The following is a 19,754-nucleotide window of genomic DNA, read 5'->3' on the forward strand; positions in this document are numbered from 1 at the left end:
ACCCAGCTAATACTAAGCATAGGGCTTACATTTATGGTATTTACTATTTGTTGTTCTTCAACAGTCTGCTATACTTAAGGTTATATACTAGACATTTTTCTGCCTAGGGAACTGTTTTTAATAAGAAATGATTGATGATTTCTCAAATCCACTTTGCAGTCCACTGAGAGCTTTTCCATCTTGCTTTGTCGGCTACCTATGTAAGACCAATGCATTTTCTCATATGGAACCACTCTTAAAAACTGTAAAAAACCCTTCTTGTTTCGATATGTTCATAATCAGCCTTCTGATACATTTCTGTATATTACTGATTAGATTCTTATTTAATGTGTATAAATCTCTAGTCATACTGAAAACTTGTTTACGAGGTTTTTTTGGTTAAATCTTTAAAGTACTAAAATTATGCTAGGTTAATAAAATGACTCCAGAAGCTAACCAACATTTTCACTTATTATTTTTCAAGTTATTAAACATTATTATTTTCAATTATATTTGCTGCCAACATTTTTAAAAGGTCCATCATTTTACCCAGCAAATTTTATTGAAGGGATTTATTCCAAGAAAATATTATGAATGTGACCAGAGTGAAAAATGTTCAATATAGTATTATATTAACACTAATCTGAGGAAAAAATTTTTTTAATTCCCTAAGGGAAAAATAAACGAAATTTCGAAGATTAATATAATGAAGCACCATGTATCTTTATATCTAAGCTTAAGCCTTCCTTTTCGTGGTGTCATCTTCTGTCTGGTCTTACTGTCTGCATAAAACTACAAAAAAAGTATCCAATGAGTAATTCCAAATACATTCTCTGATATTAAGTGCCACTAAGAACTCTCTTATGTTCATTTTTAACCACTTTGTCTTTTATTCTTCTGACAAGGTTCTCCTAATGTTTTATATAAACTGTACTTCATGCAAGCACAATGTGAGTGAGTATAATAACGAATTAATTATTAGTAACTAAACAAACAAACAAAAAGGAAACAAAACCCCGGGTGACCTTTTGTGACTTTTAGCTTAACGATTCTAACTTGCATTTTGGAAAGAAAAAAATTTAATAATTACTAAATGCTATATTACTCACATGAAGAACTGCAGAATTCCAGAGCAACCAAATTATGATATAAATCTTACTAATACATATTCTAGATTTTGGATTAATATAGAATTGATTTTTTTCCCTATAAAAAACAAGAAAGTTATTTAAAGCAATTATTTTCTATAATCATAAATGAATTACACCTGAGAATTTCTAAAAGGGACGTGTCTGCTAACAGCATTATTCGACTTAATAAATAAAAGAAAGTAATTTCATTGACTTTGTCAGTGGGCAAATATGATCAATAACTGTTCCTTCTTTAAGCATTCACTTCCCAATTCTTGCAGGATACTTTTACCACGACAAAAGAAAAACCACCAGCCAGGTTGTGTTTATATAAAACATACCTGATCATCATAACCTTCAATTTTTACTGGAGTAAACTGGTCCAAGTTATATTGTGCAAATGCACTGAAAAAGAAAAAGGTCAATTACTTAAAATTATTTCTCTAATATTTTGTAAAGAAAAAGAATGGCAGCCAAATAATTTACTGGTCAATCAAAATTTCATCCTGAACTGTTTATGGCAAGATAAATAACATTATAATTGTCTATTATTGATCTTATATCAACTATAAATACGAGATAAATGTGGCCATTTTTAAAGTGATTAATAAGATCCAGCTTCCAATGCTTATCAAAGCAAAATTAAATCAGCAAACACACTTGATCTTTTCATTTAAGACTGTAAAACTAAACGATGAACATCTATACTGTATATACCTAATTTTTCAAATATATTTAAGGGGCCTTCAAAGAATTCATGGATAATTCACATCATCGAGAAATTCTGCTCTATGAACTTTCAGAGATTCTCTCATATTTAGTAAACCAAAAAAAGGGTAGATGTTGTAAAAGATGCAAAAAGTCATCACACAAACTTTAAAAAAAAAAAGGGCTTCCTGCTGAGAAGGAGTGATAATGCAAAAACAAACCACAAAGCAGAAACTACCATACAAGAAATACCAACATAGCATTATAAAGATTTAAAAAAAAAAATTCTCTTACGGTAAGGGTAAGAAGATAGCAGAACTGGGGAAATATTAGTTTTATACTGGATGTGATACTGAGAAAATGGACTTGAAAAACTGAGTAGGCTCTGGTCTTGAAGAAATCAGAGAGCAAGTAAAGAGCATTTTAAGCATAAGTAACACTATGAGCAGAGCATTCAGACAGCACCACACTCAACATCTGTATACAGCAGGTCTTCAGCTGGCAGGTCTCGAATGCTAGGACAATCACATTATTCGGGAGACACCACAGAGGCACAGAAGCTTGTTGAGAAAGGACAACATGGAAGTGCTTCTAAAGAACATTATTTTGGCAGTGTTATGTATGACAAATTGGGTAATAGAGCAACAAGAGCTAAAAAAAGCAATTAGGCTGTTGGAAATATCCAAGTTAGAACTGCAGAGTCTGAGCCAGCAAATAGTGCTGATATGGAATCAAGAAGAGTCTCTCTCTTTTACAAGTCTAATGAATAATGCATTATTAGGTAATTATATGATACATATGTGCAAAAACTAAGCAAGAAAATTATCTAAAAGCTGTATAAAGATAATAATGTATTTTATTGCATCTGTAATATGAGAAATTACTCACATTTAACAGAAAAGATACTGAGAATTTTTAAATTTAAAAATCTAACAATGGATTTAGATTTAGAAATCAATATGGAAACTTCAGATTACTCTGGATGACCTGAGTCTCCTATAGCAAGGATCATTTAGTTGAGAAAAGCAGATTGACGAGTCAACAGCACACTACTAAATGCAAAAATAGCAAAGCAAATGAAATTCTAGCTGTCAAATTCCTGACACTGCATGTTCAAAAAAAGATGAGGGTGGATATTAATGTACATGGAAGGGAAGGGTGTGAAACAATAGCTGTTCAATTCTGTTTTGAATTCATGAGAACGCAACTGTCCAAATAGCCAACACAGTCAGGCATGTACCAACCCTGAAATGATTTACCTTAAACCTTGTCTGTAAGTAACTTAGCTGGAATTCAAGATTCATTTCCCAGTAGTGCTATATTTAAATAATAATAGCAATTTTCTCCCAGGATGGCCTCAAAAGTTTTTTTTTAATGCCTACATTATCTAACCCCATTCTACTGTGAGTTGAGGGGGAGGGGACGGAGAAAGAATAAAAAATATGTGAAGGAGGAAATGAATACAAAATGTATTTGAACTGATCATCAACAGTAAATGGTGACAATTACACAGATAGTGGGAATGGGACTAACCTCCAAATACCCACTCTTCCATCCATGCAGATTGTTTCTAAGGTAAGAAGAGGTCAGAGGCTTACTCTTTTTAAATATTTATGTATTTATATGAAAGTCAAATTTACAGAGTGTGCGAGAGACAGAGCGATTCTGATCTGCTGGTTTACTCCAGAGAATGCCACAACACCACGGCTGCAGCACACAGAATCCAGGAGCTTCAGTCAGGCCTTTTTTATGGGTGATAGGAGCCTAAACACTTGGGCCTCTTCTGGCTGCTTTTCTCAGGCCATTAGCAGGGTGTTCGACTGCAAGTGGAACAGCCGGGCTGTGAACCAGGGCTCATGTGGGATGCAGGTGTCATTTCTATCCTCTATGTCACAACACTGGCACCCATGCAAATATTTCCTGAGGTCTTGCACTATGTGCTGTGCACTCTACTCAACACAGTGGGAAGGATTTCTGTTTGTGGAATTCTATGGTCCAACCATCCATTTTTAAGACATCTGTTCTCATATTTAGATTTCACATCCTTTAGCATAAATCATTCAACAAAATCACAGCTTGTTCTTCCTACCATGTTTTTTTCCTGAGTTTACTGACAAATATGTGCTCACTGTGTAAGAGCTACAAATCCACCTCTAAATCAAAATCTTCAATTAGTTCCTTTACACTCAAAAGGTTTTTGATATGCTTCTGTTGTTACATATAATGTCATTTGGCCTGATATTAAATGTATATCATGCTATTGGAAAATCTTGGGAGTCTCATCATGATGAAGCCAGGCACTTGAATGCCCATACAAGGCTATTTCTGGATTTGTGAAAGTGTGCTGGACTTAACAGGACCAATCTTCAGTATATCTATTTTACTTTGAAGCTTACTGAGTTTGTGCCCTTTAGTAAAGATGTTCCATTGAAAAAGCTAAAAAGTATGTCATGTCATTTTCCCCCTTACAAAGAGGACAAGAAGCAAAAAAGGTTACATGAAATAAAGCAGCATGACAAATGTAGAAAAAAGGAGGAAAGGTATACATTTGTGGAGAGGAGATGTATTAAAGAAATTCAATATCAAAAAATGCAACGAAAAGAACTGACACAGCGCTATGGCCTATACAGGACAATGAAACTGCCACTGGGACACTCCTAAATGCTGCATTTTAAGCTTATGTAGCTATAGACAACTGGCATTTTAGGTTCAAACAAACAAACAAACAAACAAAAAACAACGTATCTTCTTTTGAGGGTAAATCCCAGTTTGGACATTTTAAAGTAATGCAGAACCAAGAAAGGGTGAAATTATGTGGCAGAAAGAATGCAGCAAACCTGAAAAACCTCACCAAAATCAATTACTGATTTCCAGGATATTTCTACTCACAGGTATATAAAAAATGAATTAGCATGAATAGTCTCGAGTTGTATATATAGACTGCTACTACAATCAACAAAATCATCCTAATTTTCTCTACTAGGTCATTTAGTCAACAAACATTTTCTGAGAGTATTACCATATGTAAGAAAATATAGAATTTTTCTCATGCAGGTTTTTCAATTAATTCTTTTTTGGGGTTCTGCTATAAATACACTATCTTATAAAAGTCACAGATTTCCTCAAACACTCATTTTACAACCAAATCAGAATGTCATGTACTTCCTATGTTAGTGTACCTATCTTGCCGTGTAGATCATTAGAAATTTGGTTTGTAATAAAAGAAAAATATAACCTATATTCAAATTTCTTTTAGAACAACCCCAACTTAATCTTTCTTACCTATGATTTAATGATTATTGATATATAAATGTTTTTGTGGACAAATAAAACTGTAGTACTTTCATCTACTGAACCAAATGTGTAACTATTTCATATTATATAACTGTATTTCTGATTTCCATTAAACTATTTCTGAAAAGAAAGACAACTCAAGTCTTTTAAACTAAAAAGAAAAATCCACTTTCACATCTACACGAAACCTAATATTTATTAAAACTGTGTACTCAGAAAGAGTTTACTTAAAAGTATTATTCCTAAAAGTTGATAACTTGTTTTCATAGTTGAGAACTTCTTTATGTCAACCTACTATAAACTACAAAGTTAATTTTATCTGAATACACAAAAAACTCCCATACACATTACAGAACTTAGAGTAAGTAGTAGTGCCCAGCGTGAGGGCTCCATTGGCTAATGCTTTATCTCCAAGCATCAGGATCCCATATGGGCATCAGCTTGTGTCCCTGCTGCTCCACTTCCCATCTAGCTCTGCCTGTGGCCTTAGAAATTAATGGAAGATGCCCATGTGCTTGGCACCCTACACCCACATGGGAGACCCAGAAGATGATCCAGGTTCCTGGCTTCAAATCAGTTAAGCTCCATTAGGATATTAACTAGCAGGTGTCAGATTGAAAAAAACAAATATACGGTAGCTATGGTTACACAAAAACAGCAATGTACTTGATGCCACAAATGTACATTTCATGGTTAAAATGGCAACTTGCACTGTGGGTATTTTCCCAATACAAAGTAAAATAAATAAATAAATAAATAAAAATGAAAAAATACACAAATTTTTATCAGAAGAAAAATCAGGTATATCTAGATAATGTTATACCTGGATCTTTGTTAGGGTTAACAATAAATGTAATATGTATCAAAGAGAGAACATTTCCACATTAGTCAGGATTTGACATAAAAATGATGCATGGATTTCAAAAGTTTTTGCATCAAAATAAACTTATTTTTTGACTCTGATCTCCCCTATAGTTTGTCAGCTGGCTGCAAGCTGACGGCATTTCGGTTACGGTAACATGCAAGTACTTACTGTGCTGCTCCTTCCCTGAGAAGATTATCATTATTAAGCAGTAACCGAACATCTGCAAAACAAAGGTTGTGTTTTTCTGTATTATGTTCCAATTTTTGTATAAGCAAAATTATCACAAACCCATAGAATAGTATGTTGAAGATTTTGCTTAGGAGAGAAAACTAAACAGAAAACATGTCACTTCATATTCTTAAGTGAACACTGACAGAGGACAATATATCTTCAATGAACTGAAGTTGAGAGAAGCTGCAAAAAATAATAAAAGACATCCAGAAAAACTTAGGACTAGGCCTTAATTGTTTGACAGTACAATCACTGGCTTCAAATGATTCGGCTCTCCAGGAAAGAGTTGAGATCAGAGTTCAGAAACAGGTCCTAGACAGCTCACATTTAGCAACAAAGAAATTGTACCTGATTTGATGATTTTACCTTGGTTTACTTCTGTCCTAATTTTAGATTTAATTCTTATGTAGACACTTGGCTATTAATCACTGAAAATATGACCTCAAAATTAACACTAGTTGTTTTGAAAACCCAAGCATTTTTTAAAACATAAACAGTGCTGTATAAATTTAATTTAAGACATGGTGAAGGTCAAATATATATGAAGTAGGAACACCAGATTTATAGTACTTACAGCAATTTGTTTTTCTAGCTGTGTGAACTGCATAAAGGAATAAGTTTAGGCCATTTTCTTGGTGACTAGTTTAGCCACCATCCTTACTCCTGAAGAGTAGCTATTTTTACAGGTTTTACAGCAATGAGGATACTATAGAGAGATTTAAACTTCTGTTCTAGAAACAAATAATTATTTTTAAAAATCTGCCAATAGTGTTTAAATAAAAGCACTTGTAAAATGTTTCATCAAAATCTGGCATTGGGAGAGATTCTGATGGAGGAGCCTGGGTAACTCCTATGGCAGGACACAGACCCTGCAGGTAAGCACAACAAGCATGACAGGAAACAGCCCAGAACAGGCCATGGAAAGTTTCCCACTGGCACACATTTGGCATGGGTAGGGGGCAGACCAGGCTGAACCAGTTCACATCACCCACTGGTGAATCCGAGCACCAGAACAAAGTGCGGGTCGAGTCAGGTTCAGTCATGAGAAAAACCAGTGCACATTATGGCTTGCCAAGGTGAGGTTACCTGTACTGGATGTGGCCACAGCACCCAACCAGCACACCTGAGAACCAGGGAGGGAGGGGGCAGAGCCGGCAGGGAGAATATCAGCCAGCAGGGAGAATATGGGGGGCTCCCCTGCTGGACAGCTACTCCCACTGGAGAGTGTGAGCTGGGATGGGGGCAGACCAGAGTAGGCAGGGCTACAACACCTGTGCGCCTCATGTGGACTAGGTCAGGGAAAAGCCAGGCCGGGCGGATTATTCCTACTGGTGCAAACAAAATTAGAGTGGGTGAGGGTGGGCTGGGCTTTGCCACAGCATCAGCTGGCAGAAGCTAGCACTGGGAGCTAATTCTGTCATGCTAAACTGCAGAACCACCTGGAGAGTGCATAATCTGGGAGGAGAGTGGCCTAGAAGGGAAATAGTGGGCATCTCCCTGTTGGGTCACCACTCCCACGGAAGGGCACGAAAACCAGGACAGGGGCAGGGTGGCTAGACATAAAGGTACCAGCAGCATGTGTGTGGGCTGGATAGTGGAGCTGGTTAGGTTGAACTACGCTTCAACGCCCAATGACATGTATGAGAGCTGAATGGGATGTGGTACACAGCGAACTAGTCTGCTGCATGTACTGGCAAGCACAGGATTCTAGCCATTATGTAATACAGATTGGTAACAAATTTTCATTGTAATTAAGGAAAAAAATTATACAGTTTTCTTGTGTATCTTTGGTAAAATAATTTTCATTAAAACAATGAAAAGATCCCAAATGAAGGCAACTGCTTAGCACCTCCTTCAGTTCATTACATCGTAGCTAGGCAAGTGTCAGACACTGGGAGAAAAGCAGCCAACACCGGGCAGGCATTCCGGCCTGGTTAATGCCAAACTCGTGTTAACCATAGCAGTATACAAGCACAGTTGCCCATTCTTTTCTCCACCTCCCCCTTTTTTTTTTTAAGATATGTGGGCACAGACACCAGCACCCCAGCAGACGGGGTCTGAGGACCTGTGCCTGAGCATGTGTGGGCTCTGGGCAGGACACACAACCAGAGGACTGGGCTTGGGGATCTGCATTCGTGGGCATGGAAGGCTGTGGACTGCTGGCTAAGGGCCTAACACTCACTAACAGCCACATGAGATTTAGATCTGGGAGTGGGTGAGGGGACTTGGGGAACTTCCCTGGTGGGTCACAGATCCCACTGGTGAGCATGCGAACTGGTCGGGTGTGGTCAGGCTGGGCAGGGCTGCTTCACTTGTTGGCAGATGTGTGGCTTGGCTCGTGGAGTGGGGGTGCGTGGGGAGGGAGATGGGGACAGATTAGGCAAGGCTAGGCTGCAGTATCCGAAGGCAAAGGCCAAGCTAAGTGAAGGGTTATGCAGGACTGGGTCACAGCCACCAGCAGGAGGCACAAGATCTGTGGCTGGGAGCAGGCCTGGTTGGTAAGCTAAGGGCATGCCCGGACTGGTAAGCGCAACAGCTGGGATAAAGGAGGTGAACTATGCTGGATGTGATTACAGTATCTCTCGACATGGGTGTAGACTGGGCCTGGGGTGTCCCAGACTGGGTTAGCCTCTAGCATCCACTAGTTCTCAACAGCATCTCAGAACTACCAAAACCACCTGAGCAGTACCCTCAGAATATGCTTCATACTGGGGACCCTGGGGTTACACTGGGTAGCTATCCCCCACTCCTAGGTACAGATGTGCTTGGGCTGCTGAGAGTGGCTCACTACCCTTCTTTCCCCTTTTTCCCCAGATACTAGAAGAAAAAGAGATTGGAAAAAAATGAATAAACAGCGTTGTAAATAAAATACTCACCATTAAAAACCTCATTAAATTCTCCAGGAGGGGCATGGATGATGAATTTTGCTGCTATACGCACCTGAAATAAAAATGAAAATATAAATATCCACAGCATAGCCCTCTGTTAAAACAACAAAATGTGAAATTGTATTGTTTCAAAGTTTCACAGAAAACCGCTTGAAAATTTAGAGATGTTGCATTTCTTTAAACACCCTAATCATTATTTGAATCATTTAATATAATCACACAAGTCACAGAACAATTACAGATAACAACAGATACTGGAGGCAGCTAGGGAGTCAAACTTGCCACAGATAAACATTTTCACAGCTTTTTTGTGTGGCAAAATCCTGACAGTAAGCAGTAAACATGAGCCCATTGAGGAATGCAATTAACTAGTGCTGAGCTCTAAACTTGTTAGTTGTTTCCAAGAGGCACATAACATCTAAAATTTTAGTTCTGAGATTTCGCTAAGAAACAAAAATGATTGGTATCTTCTTTCCAAGAACTTATTTGATCCTTGCATACATTTGCACTACGTGTACAAATAACTGGACTCCCACAACACAGACTTTCCCATCAGAAGAACGAAGGGGCCAAAACCCCAGAACACAAACCGCAGCGCACCAGCTCTGCCTGAAAGACTCTGAAACCGCTCATTCTAACGTTTCTAACGTTAAGAATTCGACTTCTGGGTTTTCCATAGAAAATAAAAGTATACCTGTCACAGCAAGGACTTTACTCTCTTCTTAAGTAGATAATAATGTCCAATCTTGTAGGTATTTTCTCTATATTGCCATGGGCTAAACAGTCCTTTTTTAATTTTTAAGTTTATTTATTCTAGCCCATTTCCAAATCCTAAGGGGGGGAGGTCATACAAGAGGTCCCAGGAGTAGAAAGAATTTCTGAAAATAATTAAAAACACATTTTCTCAAAGTTTCTCCCACACACATGGGGCTGTATACTCCATTTATCCTTTGGAATTACAGCTGTTCTGAAGAGCACAGTGAAATTTACTAGACATTGCAGGCCCACAACTAAATCTTTTTTGTTACCCAGGATCTTCTAAATGTCATTATTCAAAGTCAATTCCTGTCAGATTGGAGTCAGAAGCAAGAGCTACCACTTCTTGGCATTTTGAAGCTTTAACTCTGTGTGTAGGAGGAGTGGCGTGGGTAAGCCTTGGTTTTGTTTGGAAAGGATGGCTAGGTGGGTGCTCTATTGCTCTGTGTTAAAGCTGGCAGCATACCTCACCACAATCACATCAAAAAGTTGAAGGTGGTTTAAAAAAGCTAATCAATTATTTACGTTTTGAACATTTGGTCCACAAACCCAAGCAGGTTAAACTCTAATGTCAAGAGTTAGTGGGAGGCTCAGCGCGATGGTCTAGCAGCCAAAGTCCTTGCCTTGAACGCACTGGGATCTCATAAGGGCACAGGTTCTAATTCCAGCAGCTCCACTTCCCATCCAACTTCCTGCTTGTGGCCTGGGAAAGCAGTCGAGGATGCCCAAAGCCTTGGAACCCTGCATCCACGTGGGAGACCGGAAGAGGATCTGGGATCCTGGCTTCCAATTGGCGCTTGTGGCCACTTGGGGAGTGAATCATCGGACGGAGGATCTTCCTGTCTCTCCTCCTCTGTATATCTGCAAGCAAGAATAAACTCCCCTCTAGTTGGAATGGTCAGGGAAATGCTGAGCAGTCCAAGAATAATCACTAATACGACTGAGTGTGCACTGCTAATTTTCACACAGCTTACATGCAACACCACACACACGTGGGCTGCAGCACAGCTGCAGTGCAGGGTAAGGCAGTCCCTGGGACTGTCCCCATTGCTGATCAGCTCCGTGCCCCAGATAATCAATACTATCAGTTCCTACTGATCGCAGTCCTCTGGAGGAAGTGCATGTGTATTACTTTTGTTTCAGAATTCCTAAAAATAGCTCTGGGATACGTACATTTTCACATCACATTAAGTGTTGGCTTCTTCACGCCTTGCAGTGTTACAAAGGTGGCACCTCCTTTGCGTTCACGCATTTCTGTTGTTTGCATTGGCTAGCCACACACCGCCTCCACTCGTCCCCGCTCACCTCACACCCCGCTGACAGCAGCACAGGAGGGAAGCCACTCCTAGCTGCAGGATTACACATGTGGTTACCACTGGGAGTTTTATTTAAATCAAAGCAAATATTCTGCAGTCATGTTTCTATTTTTTTATTTATTTGAAAGGCAGAGTTACAGACTGAGAGGAGAGATAGAGATGGAGGTCTTCCGTCTGCTGGGTCACTCCTCAGACGGCTGCAATGCCAAGGCAGAGGCAGGGCAAAGCCAGGAGCATGGTGTTTCCTCCAGGTCTCCCACAGGGTGCAGGTACTCCAGAATTAGGATCACCTTCTGCTGCTTTCCCAGTCACATTAGCAGAAAGCTGGACATAAAGTGGAACAGTCAGGATACAAACTGGCGCTGCTATGGGATGTTGGCTTTGCAAGCAGCATCTTAACTTGCTATGCCACAACTCTGAACCCTGGTTGTTTTGTTTGTTTTTGTAAACCTCCATTTTCTAAAGGTTCAACACAGTCAATATGTAATTATTTCCTAGCCTTTTAAAACTTGGCTCTGCTAGATAAAGCATTACATACAATTATTCTGAGATAGCTATTATTACTCTTAATTTGTGCAAAGGAGAGCTCCGGAATAGGGATTTGAATAGCTTTCAGATAAAATCCAGGGCTTTGGGCCCAACACAGTAGCCTAGTAGCTGAAGTCCTCACCCTGCACGTACCAGGATCCCACATGGGCACCGGTTCTAATTCTGGCAGCCCTGCTTCCCATCCAGCTCCCTGCTTGTGGTCTGGGAAAGCAGTCAAGGATGGCCCAAAGCCTTGGGACCCTGCACCCACATAGCAGACCCAGAAGAAACTTCTGGCTCCTGGTTTCGGATCGGCTCAGCTCTGGCCGTTATGGCCACTTGCGGAGTGAATCAATGGATGGAAGATCTTCCTCTCTTACTCTTCTCCTTTCTATATATCTGACTTTCCAACAAAAACAATTCTTTAAAAAAAGCCAGGGCTTCAAAGCTTTGGGAACCTGCACCCGCGTGGGAGACCCGGAAGAGGCTCCTGGCTTCGGATCGGCATAGTATCGGCCCATTGCGCTCACTTGGGGAGTGAATCATGGGACGGAAGATCTTCCTCTCTGTCTCTCCTCTCTGTATATCCGCCTTTCCAATGAAAAAATAATAAAAATAAATTTAAAAAAAAAAAAAAAAGCCAGGGCTTTTCACATAGCTGTTTCCCAGTACTGCACAGTCTGTCATGATTCACACAGGTTAGAATCCAGAGACATGTAGGCAATCTCATCAATTTCAATAATTATCGACACACAATAGCCTCTCAAATCCACACAACACCTGTCAGAACCTCTCTCAAAACCAAGCAACACTTTCTAACTATAACATATAGAAACCGCATCAAGATGCCATGTCTCAGATGTCTATCATGTCCATCCAAATACGCTTGCTCCCTTCTGTTCTGAGTAAAATCACCGACACCACCTTGAAATCGCCCACTCTTCTCTCCCCTGGTCAGCGAGCACCAGATTCTTGCTCAGATTCATTTCCACCCTGCACCAGGCTGATGTCATCTTGATGGAGATTCTGTGTTTCCTCCCTATTTAACATCAGTGGGGGCTGGCATAGTGGCACAGCACACTAAGCTGTCACCTGTGATGCTGGCAATCCCACATGGGTGCCAGTTCCAGACACAGCTGCTCCACTTCCAATCCAGCTCACAGTTTATGTGTGCGGGAGAGCAGCGAAGGGCCTCTACAACAACCAAGGAGACCCAAAGAAAGTTTTGGGTTCCTGCTTTCACCCTAGCCCAGCCTCAGCCTTTGCAGCCATTTGGTGAGTGAGGCAGCAGATAGAAAATAACTGTTTCTTCTCCATCTGTAACTCTTTTCAAACAAGATTTCACAGCCTCAGACTACAACCACACACTGTCCATCTGATGTTAAATGAACTATACACTGTTTCCTCATCTGCAGTACTCTTAGAAATACTCTTAAGAAAAGTGTCCATACAGAGAAAGCACTCAAATAATTGCCGTCACCGTTTTATTCTTTCCATCATGAGCATTTACAATATATCCATTTTTTCTCATTGCATATTATTTAACGTATTAGTCATACTATTCCAGTTTATCTTGTCTTTCCTGCCTCTATCCATATATAATAATGATCTTTCCCAAAAGATCATGGGAAAATGAAAGATAACACAAATGTTTCCATGAGCTTTGTGAGGCCTCTCCTACAGCCAAAGTGCACAGCAGCAGGACATTTTAACCTCTGCAAATTATCAGAAGGTCATACAGAAAGGAAGATCCTCAAATTATGCTACAGAAATGTTCTGCTCTGTTTTTACATCAGCAGCAAACAGCTCTGATAAAGGGTTGGTGGCACTGAGACTAGAGGCAGAAGGCAGAACATTAAGAGCCAGTATTATTATTACGTATCTCAACAGGCCTAACTCCAAACGCTGTACAAGCCTTGCTTCTGCAGATAAGGTCCCCCAGCCAAGCAATCCTTTTTATCAGCAAGAACAGACACAGTTCCTGCTTATCCCTGAGTAGCAAGCTGCAGTTCCCTGCTGCTCAGAGGAACTATTCAGACAAGCCACTCATAGGCTCCCTCAGAACGCAAGGATCGCTCTACCCTCCCTGCTATGCCAACTTGACCTCCCACGGTCCCTGCTTGTGCACTCTGTTCCCAAGTGCGACACCCATGCACGGTATGCAGTGTTCCCCCTTTTTGGGCTGTTAAGTATGTTTATAAACTGCTGTCAATCTCACCAGTTCACTAACAGGTGTTGTGTTCAGCCAACTCTATAAACCCTAGGCCAGAAATTACTCCCCGAGCAGGATTGAGCAGGAAATAATCAGAACAAGATTTCACTTAACCAGGAAGGTCCAATTTATATGTAACTGGGGAGTAGGAAGCAGGGATTCCAGCTATTTAAATACATCCTAAGGAAGCCTTTGATGTAAAGGTTAAGCCATCATTTGGGACAGCCAAGTCTCATCCTGGGGTACCTGGCTTGAATCCCAGTGCCTGCCACTTCCCACCCAGCCTCCTGTGAATGCACACTCCAGGGGACAGCAGGTGCCACCTACAGAGAAGTGGATGGAGTTCTGGACTCCTGGTTTCAGCCTTGCTCACCAGGGAGGATGCAGATGTTGCTAGTAAAATGTAAACACAATGGGTCTTTATGTATTACGTAAAATACACTTTACATAAGTAATCTGACATAAATTTTAGTCTTAACATGAGAAGAACATGTCATTCTTCTAATTTTTTTTAAATTTCAGCCATGTTAAGTGTGGCTATCTAGTTTTCCAATCTAACGAATTTGAAGGCAGGAGGAAAAAAACACTTGGAATATTAAAAGGAAACGACAAGAAGATCCGAGTCAACCCAGTAAGGCTGCAGAAAGCAAAGTCCCTTAATAGGAATGACTGAAATTCAGAAGCTCATTTCTTGAAAAGAAAATTTTGAACTTGCCCATAAATTGATTTTTCCTGAATAGCTACAAATTTACATCAAAAACTCATATGGAAATATCAATCCAGATTTTAACATTTCAAACGTCTCCTGATTTTACTGCAAATGTACCAAGGTTTCAGAAGTGTCAAGTGCTTGGGAAGATGCTTCTGTGGGTGGTCAGCAAAGCGAACAAGTTGAATGAGAAGTTCTGAGGAGGCCAATTTTGGCACCCTTCTCCTCTCTCCTCCACTAGAGTTCTGGGGAACTTCTTAGTCCATAGAGGACAAAATTAGCTTATTAGTGAGAAATGGTCTTTGAGCACATCAGGAGACCTGAAACGGACTTCCAAAGCAACGGTCCCTTGATCACCTTGGCCATTTGTGACTCTGTTCGATCTTTGGATCAGAGTCCTGCGAAGACTGTGAAGACAGTAGATGAATCCAGCAGCAGAGTCAGGAAGCAAACAAACAAAAAACCAGCAATATTCATCTTTTGGATAACACTGATCCCACCATTCTTAAAAAAGACTCCCCCCAGTCCTTCCCCTAGGAGGGAAGGAACGAATGCTGTTTCTTCTCCATCAGCTGGAAAACTGTACTTCCTGAACTGCCTGCTGCCTTCCAGCAGCTGGTGGCAGCAGGCCTTTAGGACCCGATGTGTGCCAGGCTGCAGAGTGAGGAAAGTGAGGTAACAGGGATGCTGCCTCTCACAGCTTGTGCTGCTGGCGGAGACTGGAGAGCTGGCTGGTGCCTTTCTTTCTGTGTGGACCGTGTTCACAGTCCGAGCCTACCAAAAGAACTCGGCTTTCTTCACATTATCAATTTGATCTAGAGACCAAACGATGAGCAAAATTTGTGCCACCATCATGGGAACAGAATAACCACCTCCCACCCCTAAAGTGCCCAAATCTTGTGAAGCAATGGTGCCTTATCTTCCCCTAAAGCAGGTTACAGACGTAAATAGGAAGATAAGACAGACTTGCTATGAAGCTGTGATCAAACATACTGATGAACCAACGCTCCTGGCCTGAAGTGATTCCTCAGGAACAGTAGTTAGTATACCACATCCAGTATTTTTACCTGTCCATACTAACTGGAGTATGAATTTGGAAATGCAGTCTTATTTCTGCTGTTGAATCAAAATGATAAAGTTTCAGGGAAGGAGAACCAGGGAAGGGGAGCTAGATGAACATGTGTTTTTCTGCCGGGTTGGCCTTGCTTTCTGTCACCCTTCACATCAATGGTCCTGAACGCAGCTTGCCCAAAGAGAGGCTTCCACGTTGAAGTGCCAGAGTTGAGAAGGGATCACGGTCCAGCCTAGGTCACTCTTTAAGCATGTGTCCATGATAGGATGTAAGAAGCAACTCAGCAGTGCCACTTCAATTTCATGACTACCAGCTAAGACCTAAGTGCCTGGACAGGCTCACTGAGGGCTATCAATGTTACCACAACTTACATAAATAGCCGGCAAAATTAACAGTATGTCCATAAATGTGGATTTTTCTGATGCCTCTTCTGGATTTGGCAAAACTCCTACAAAGATGAAGGTAAAACTTCAGTTCCAGGAGATCTTCAGGCTAAATAATTTCCTAGGAGGAAATGGAGTCTTTACCAAAGTTGCTGTAAATACAGTAAGCTGACAAAGGTGTCTGTGCCAGGGTGTTACAGGTTGGGTGAGTTTACTGCAGGTTATCAAGTGCCACCTGAGGGACAGGTGACTCAGCTGCAGGCTGGGAGGCCTGCATCATGGATCAGAGTGCCTTGGACCAAGTTCTGGCTCTGCTTCCTGACTCCACATTCCTGCTCAGGCACACCCTGCAAGAGAATGATTCCACTCAGATGGAAACATGAACGGAGGTCCTGCCTCCTGATTTCAGCTCTGGCCCAGCCACAGCCATTACAGGCAGTTAGTCAACGATCTAGTCAATGCAAGATTTACTTGTCTCTCCATCCACCTCTCAAATAAATAAGGGAAAAAATTAATCCAGATGAAACCATTAAATTTGGAGGCAAGCAGCCCTATACTTTCCAGCAGCCCCAACGTGTAAGCCACAATAAAGAACTACAATAAAAACATCTTGCATGCTTACCTTAATTCCAGTCTAGTATTTCCTCTCAGTATCCTTCCTACATCTCCAATAACTCCCACAAGTCAGATACTGTGGCTCAGAGTTCCCTACTCTATGGTCAAGAAAGAGGACTTTTAGGTAGGAATTCTCAAACATGGACACCTATCAGGAGTCACCATGAAAGCGTTTGGAAAAAGAAAATACTACAGATTTGCACATTCCTGAATGTGAATTGATTTCCATAGACCAGGGACCTAGAAATCTGTATTTTAGAAAAGCTCCCAAGGAGATTCTGAAGGGGACCAATATTCGCACCCTGCCTCTAAAGGAAAGGCTATGCAACACTGGGAGCTTCCATCTCACAAGGAAAGGAACCGCGGCTCTCCGCGACTGGAGGATCGCACTGCCAACAGGAATAAAGCGATGGGAGATAGTATGTGTTTGCACTTCAACTACAAGAATTACAGGAAGCTGTTTCCCACAACTCTCCAAATATCACCTGTGATTTGTTGACAGCTGCAAGCCAAACAAAAGTAAAGCACTCATTTGAACTTCACGATTTTCAATAGTTAATGATCAAGTAAACTCTACCATGTTCACTGCATATCTGCGTTACGGTTAATTTATTTTAACGTAAGAACCCTTAACAGTGATAATTCATGGTCATAAGCTTTTCCTTAAGAAATTTTCCATTATCACTTTGAACATAATTAAAAACAGGGCCCACAGCATTTAATCTGAAACAAGGTTATCTGCAAATTCAACAACTCTTTAAACATGCTTTTACCATTTATTTAAAACATTAAGACTCAAGCATAGAATAGGCATTATTAAAAGCTGAAAGAAAAAAGTATATTTAAACTATTAATTATCTTGTATTTTCAATTTATTTTTTTCTTGATCAGCTGCTTCAGTTCACAAAACACTCCTAAAATTTTTCTGTCTTCAGTCTGAGCCTGACACAATGCTCAATCAGCTATTCCTCCACATTCACATGCCGGGATCCCATGTGGACGCCAGTTCACATCCCAGCTGCTCTGCTTCCCATCCAGCTCCCTGTTTGTGGCCTGGGAAAGCAGTTGAGGATGGCCCAAAGCCTTGGGACTCTGCACCCATCTGGGAGGCCCAGAAGAAGCTCCTGGCTCCTGGCTTTAGATTGGTTCAGCTCCAGCCATTGAGGCCATTTGGGGAATCAACCAGCAGATGGAAGATCGTTCTCTCTCTCCTTCTCTCTGCCTTTCAAATATAAATAAATCTTAAAAAAAAAAAAGTAGAGAAAACAATAGGAAAAACAAAGTAATAAAACATTTCCCTTGTTTCACTAACAATGTTTTTCAAGAATAATTTGTAGTTACTGTCTCTACTGTTGATCCTTTAATCAACATCTACAGACCCACAAGGCAGTGACTCAAACATGCTTGCACATGCAAGTCCTCTGGGGGTAGGGGCACATGCTGTGGCACAGTGAGTTAAACTGCCCCAGAACTTGAGTGCCAGGACTTCAAGGCTCATCTCCACTCTGAGCCTGCTCTCTTTTGGTACACAGTCTGAGAGTAGCAAAGGACGGCTCACGTACGTGGGTCCTTGCCACTCGTGTGGCAGACGTGGCTGGAGTTGCTGGCTCCATAGCTTCAGCCCGGAGCAGTCTCGGCTGTTGCATTAATTTCTGAAGTCAGAAGCACACAAGCCCCCCAAGTGCATGCTTCCTGTCACCAACTTCCAAATAACATAAGCTAACATTTAACAAAGAGTAAATCATTTGAAAATTTTCATCAACTCTCCAGCAGAGTCTACTATGCAGTTAGAGTTGAAAGCACTGGGCCTTCCATACACTCAGCACTGACAGAACTGCAAAGGAAATACATCACAGGGCCTGGCTCTGAAGAACACAGGAAGTAAGAAATCAGCCCAGTCTACTAAAACTGGTAAAGGGCCTACGCAAGGCTAGTCAGGTGACAGAAGAAAAGGAGGGACCTCTCTGAGTATGCTTATGGAGAGATTAACTGACAACACAGAAGCTCAAAAGTCATTTCTGGAAGAGAAAACCAAGCCATGCCATTTAGACCTCAGTAATACAGCTTTTCTCTCTCCTTGCTCCCAAATCTACTACCTCAATAAGAACCCACAGTCCACCATTTGAACAGCTGGCTTGACCTGCTCCAGTTTCTTTTCTGTAAAATGGGCATAATAACAAGATTAACCTGGCAATTCAGAGGACACATGATAAGGTGTGTGGCATGTAGACGTATCTCTCGTTCCTTTCTCCCAACCCTAAAGGCTTTTCTTCAATCTCTTAGCACCTTCTCACAATTCTCTTGACTCACCGACACAGATGCCCTCTGCGCTAGCCACACAATGCTCAACGTCAAGGGTCAGCCCACACTTGGGTTCCTTTCCCATTCTTACTGCTCAAGTGAGAACTCCTCAGATGAAGTGAGCATCCTTCATCTGAAATGCTGCATTCTGTAATCAAGAACCAAGTTCAGTCGGCGCCAACTCTAAAACATGTCATCAACATTCCCGTCCTGTTTCTTGTGAGACCACATAAAGTCAGGTCCCAACATCTATTCCACCTAGTTTCCCAACTGTTCTCACTAACTGCAACCTGCTTAGATCCAAGGTTCTCAATGCTGTGACTGGATGGTGCTACTGGCACTGTGGACGCCAAGGATGCTGCTGAACACCCAACCATGAAAAGGATGTTCCCTCACCCAACAAGAAATTATCTGGCCCAAAGGTACATAATGCTTAGACTGAAAAGCCCCGAGAGGGACATATTCAACAGCACATCCACCTTTGCATCTCTTACAAAACACATGAGACAGAGTGGAAAGTCAACTACTTAGCTCAATTTCCTTTACACGTCACTGTTACCACTGCCACCTTCCTGGATTTTTTTTTCCTTTCTATATTGTGATCTCTGGAACGGTCCTAACTATGATATTTACCAACCAGCTAGGCAGGAGTAATTCTTTCTTCTACACTTCTATTCATTCACTACTTTTTGAGCCATTGCAATGTACATGTTCTGTATGCCCAGTTCACCTCTGAATCTGTACTGTCCATGTCCAGTGTGGTAGCC

The 19,754-nt window shown here is 41.0% G+C and overlaps 1 protein-coding gene across 2 annotated transcripts in view; it reads right to left on the minus strand.

Moving 5' to 3' along the window:
* Positions 1–19,754, minus strand: part of CAPZA2 (capping actin protein of muscle Z-line subunit alpha 2) — a 36,933-nt gene that overhangs the window by 11,288 nt on the left and 5,891 nt on the right. Inside the window, exons 2-5 of one of the 2 annotated variants that reach the window (XM_041002482.1) lie at positions 9,084–9,147; positions 6,145–6,196; positions 1,451–1,514; positions 1,089–1,185 (exon numbers count right to left, since the gene is read on the minus strand). In XM_041002482.1, coding sequence (XP_040858416.1) covers positions 1,089–1,185; positions 1,451–1,461 — 108 coding nt within the window. In that variant the 5' untranslated portion in view covers positions 1,462–1,514; positions 6,145–6,196; positions 9,084–9,147. The remainder of the gene's footprint in view (positions 1–1,088; positions 1,186–1,450; positions 1,515–6,144; positions 6,197–9,083; positions 9,148–19,754) is intronic. The other variant, XM_041002481.1, reaches the window with a different exon arrangement.

This window comes from Ochotona curzoniae, unplaced genomic scaffold (genome assembly GCF_017591425.1).
Source record: "Ochotona curzoniae isolate NIBS_2020 unplaced genomic scaffold, NIBS_Ocur_1.0 scaffold_2476, whole genome shotgun sequence".
Taxonomy (NCBI): domain Eukaryota; kingdom Metazoa; phylum Chordata; class Mammalia; order Lagomorpha; family Ochotonidae; genus Ochotona; species Ochotona curzoniae.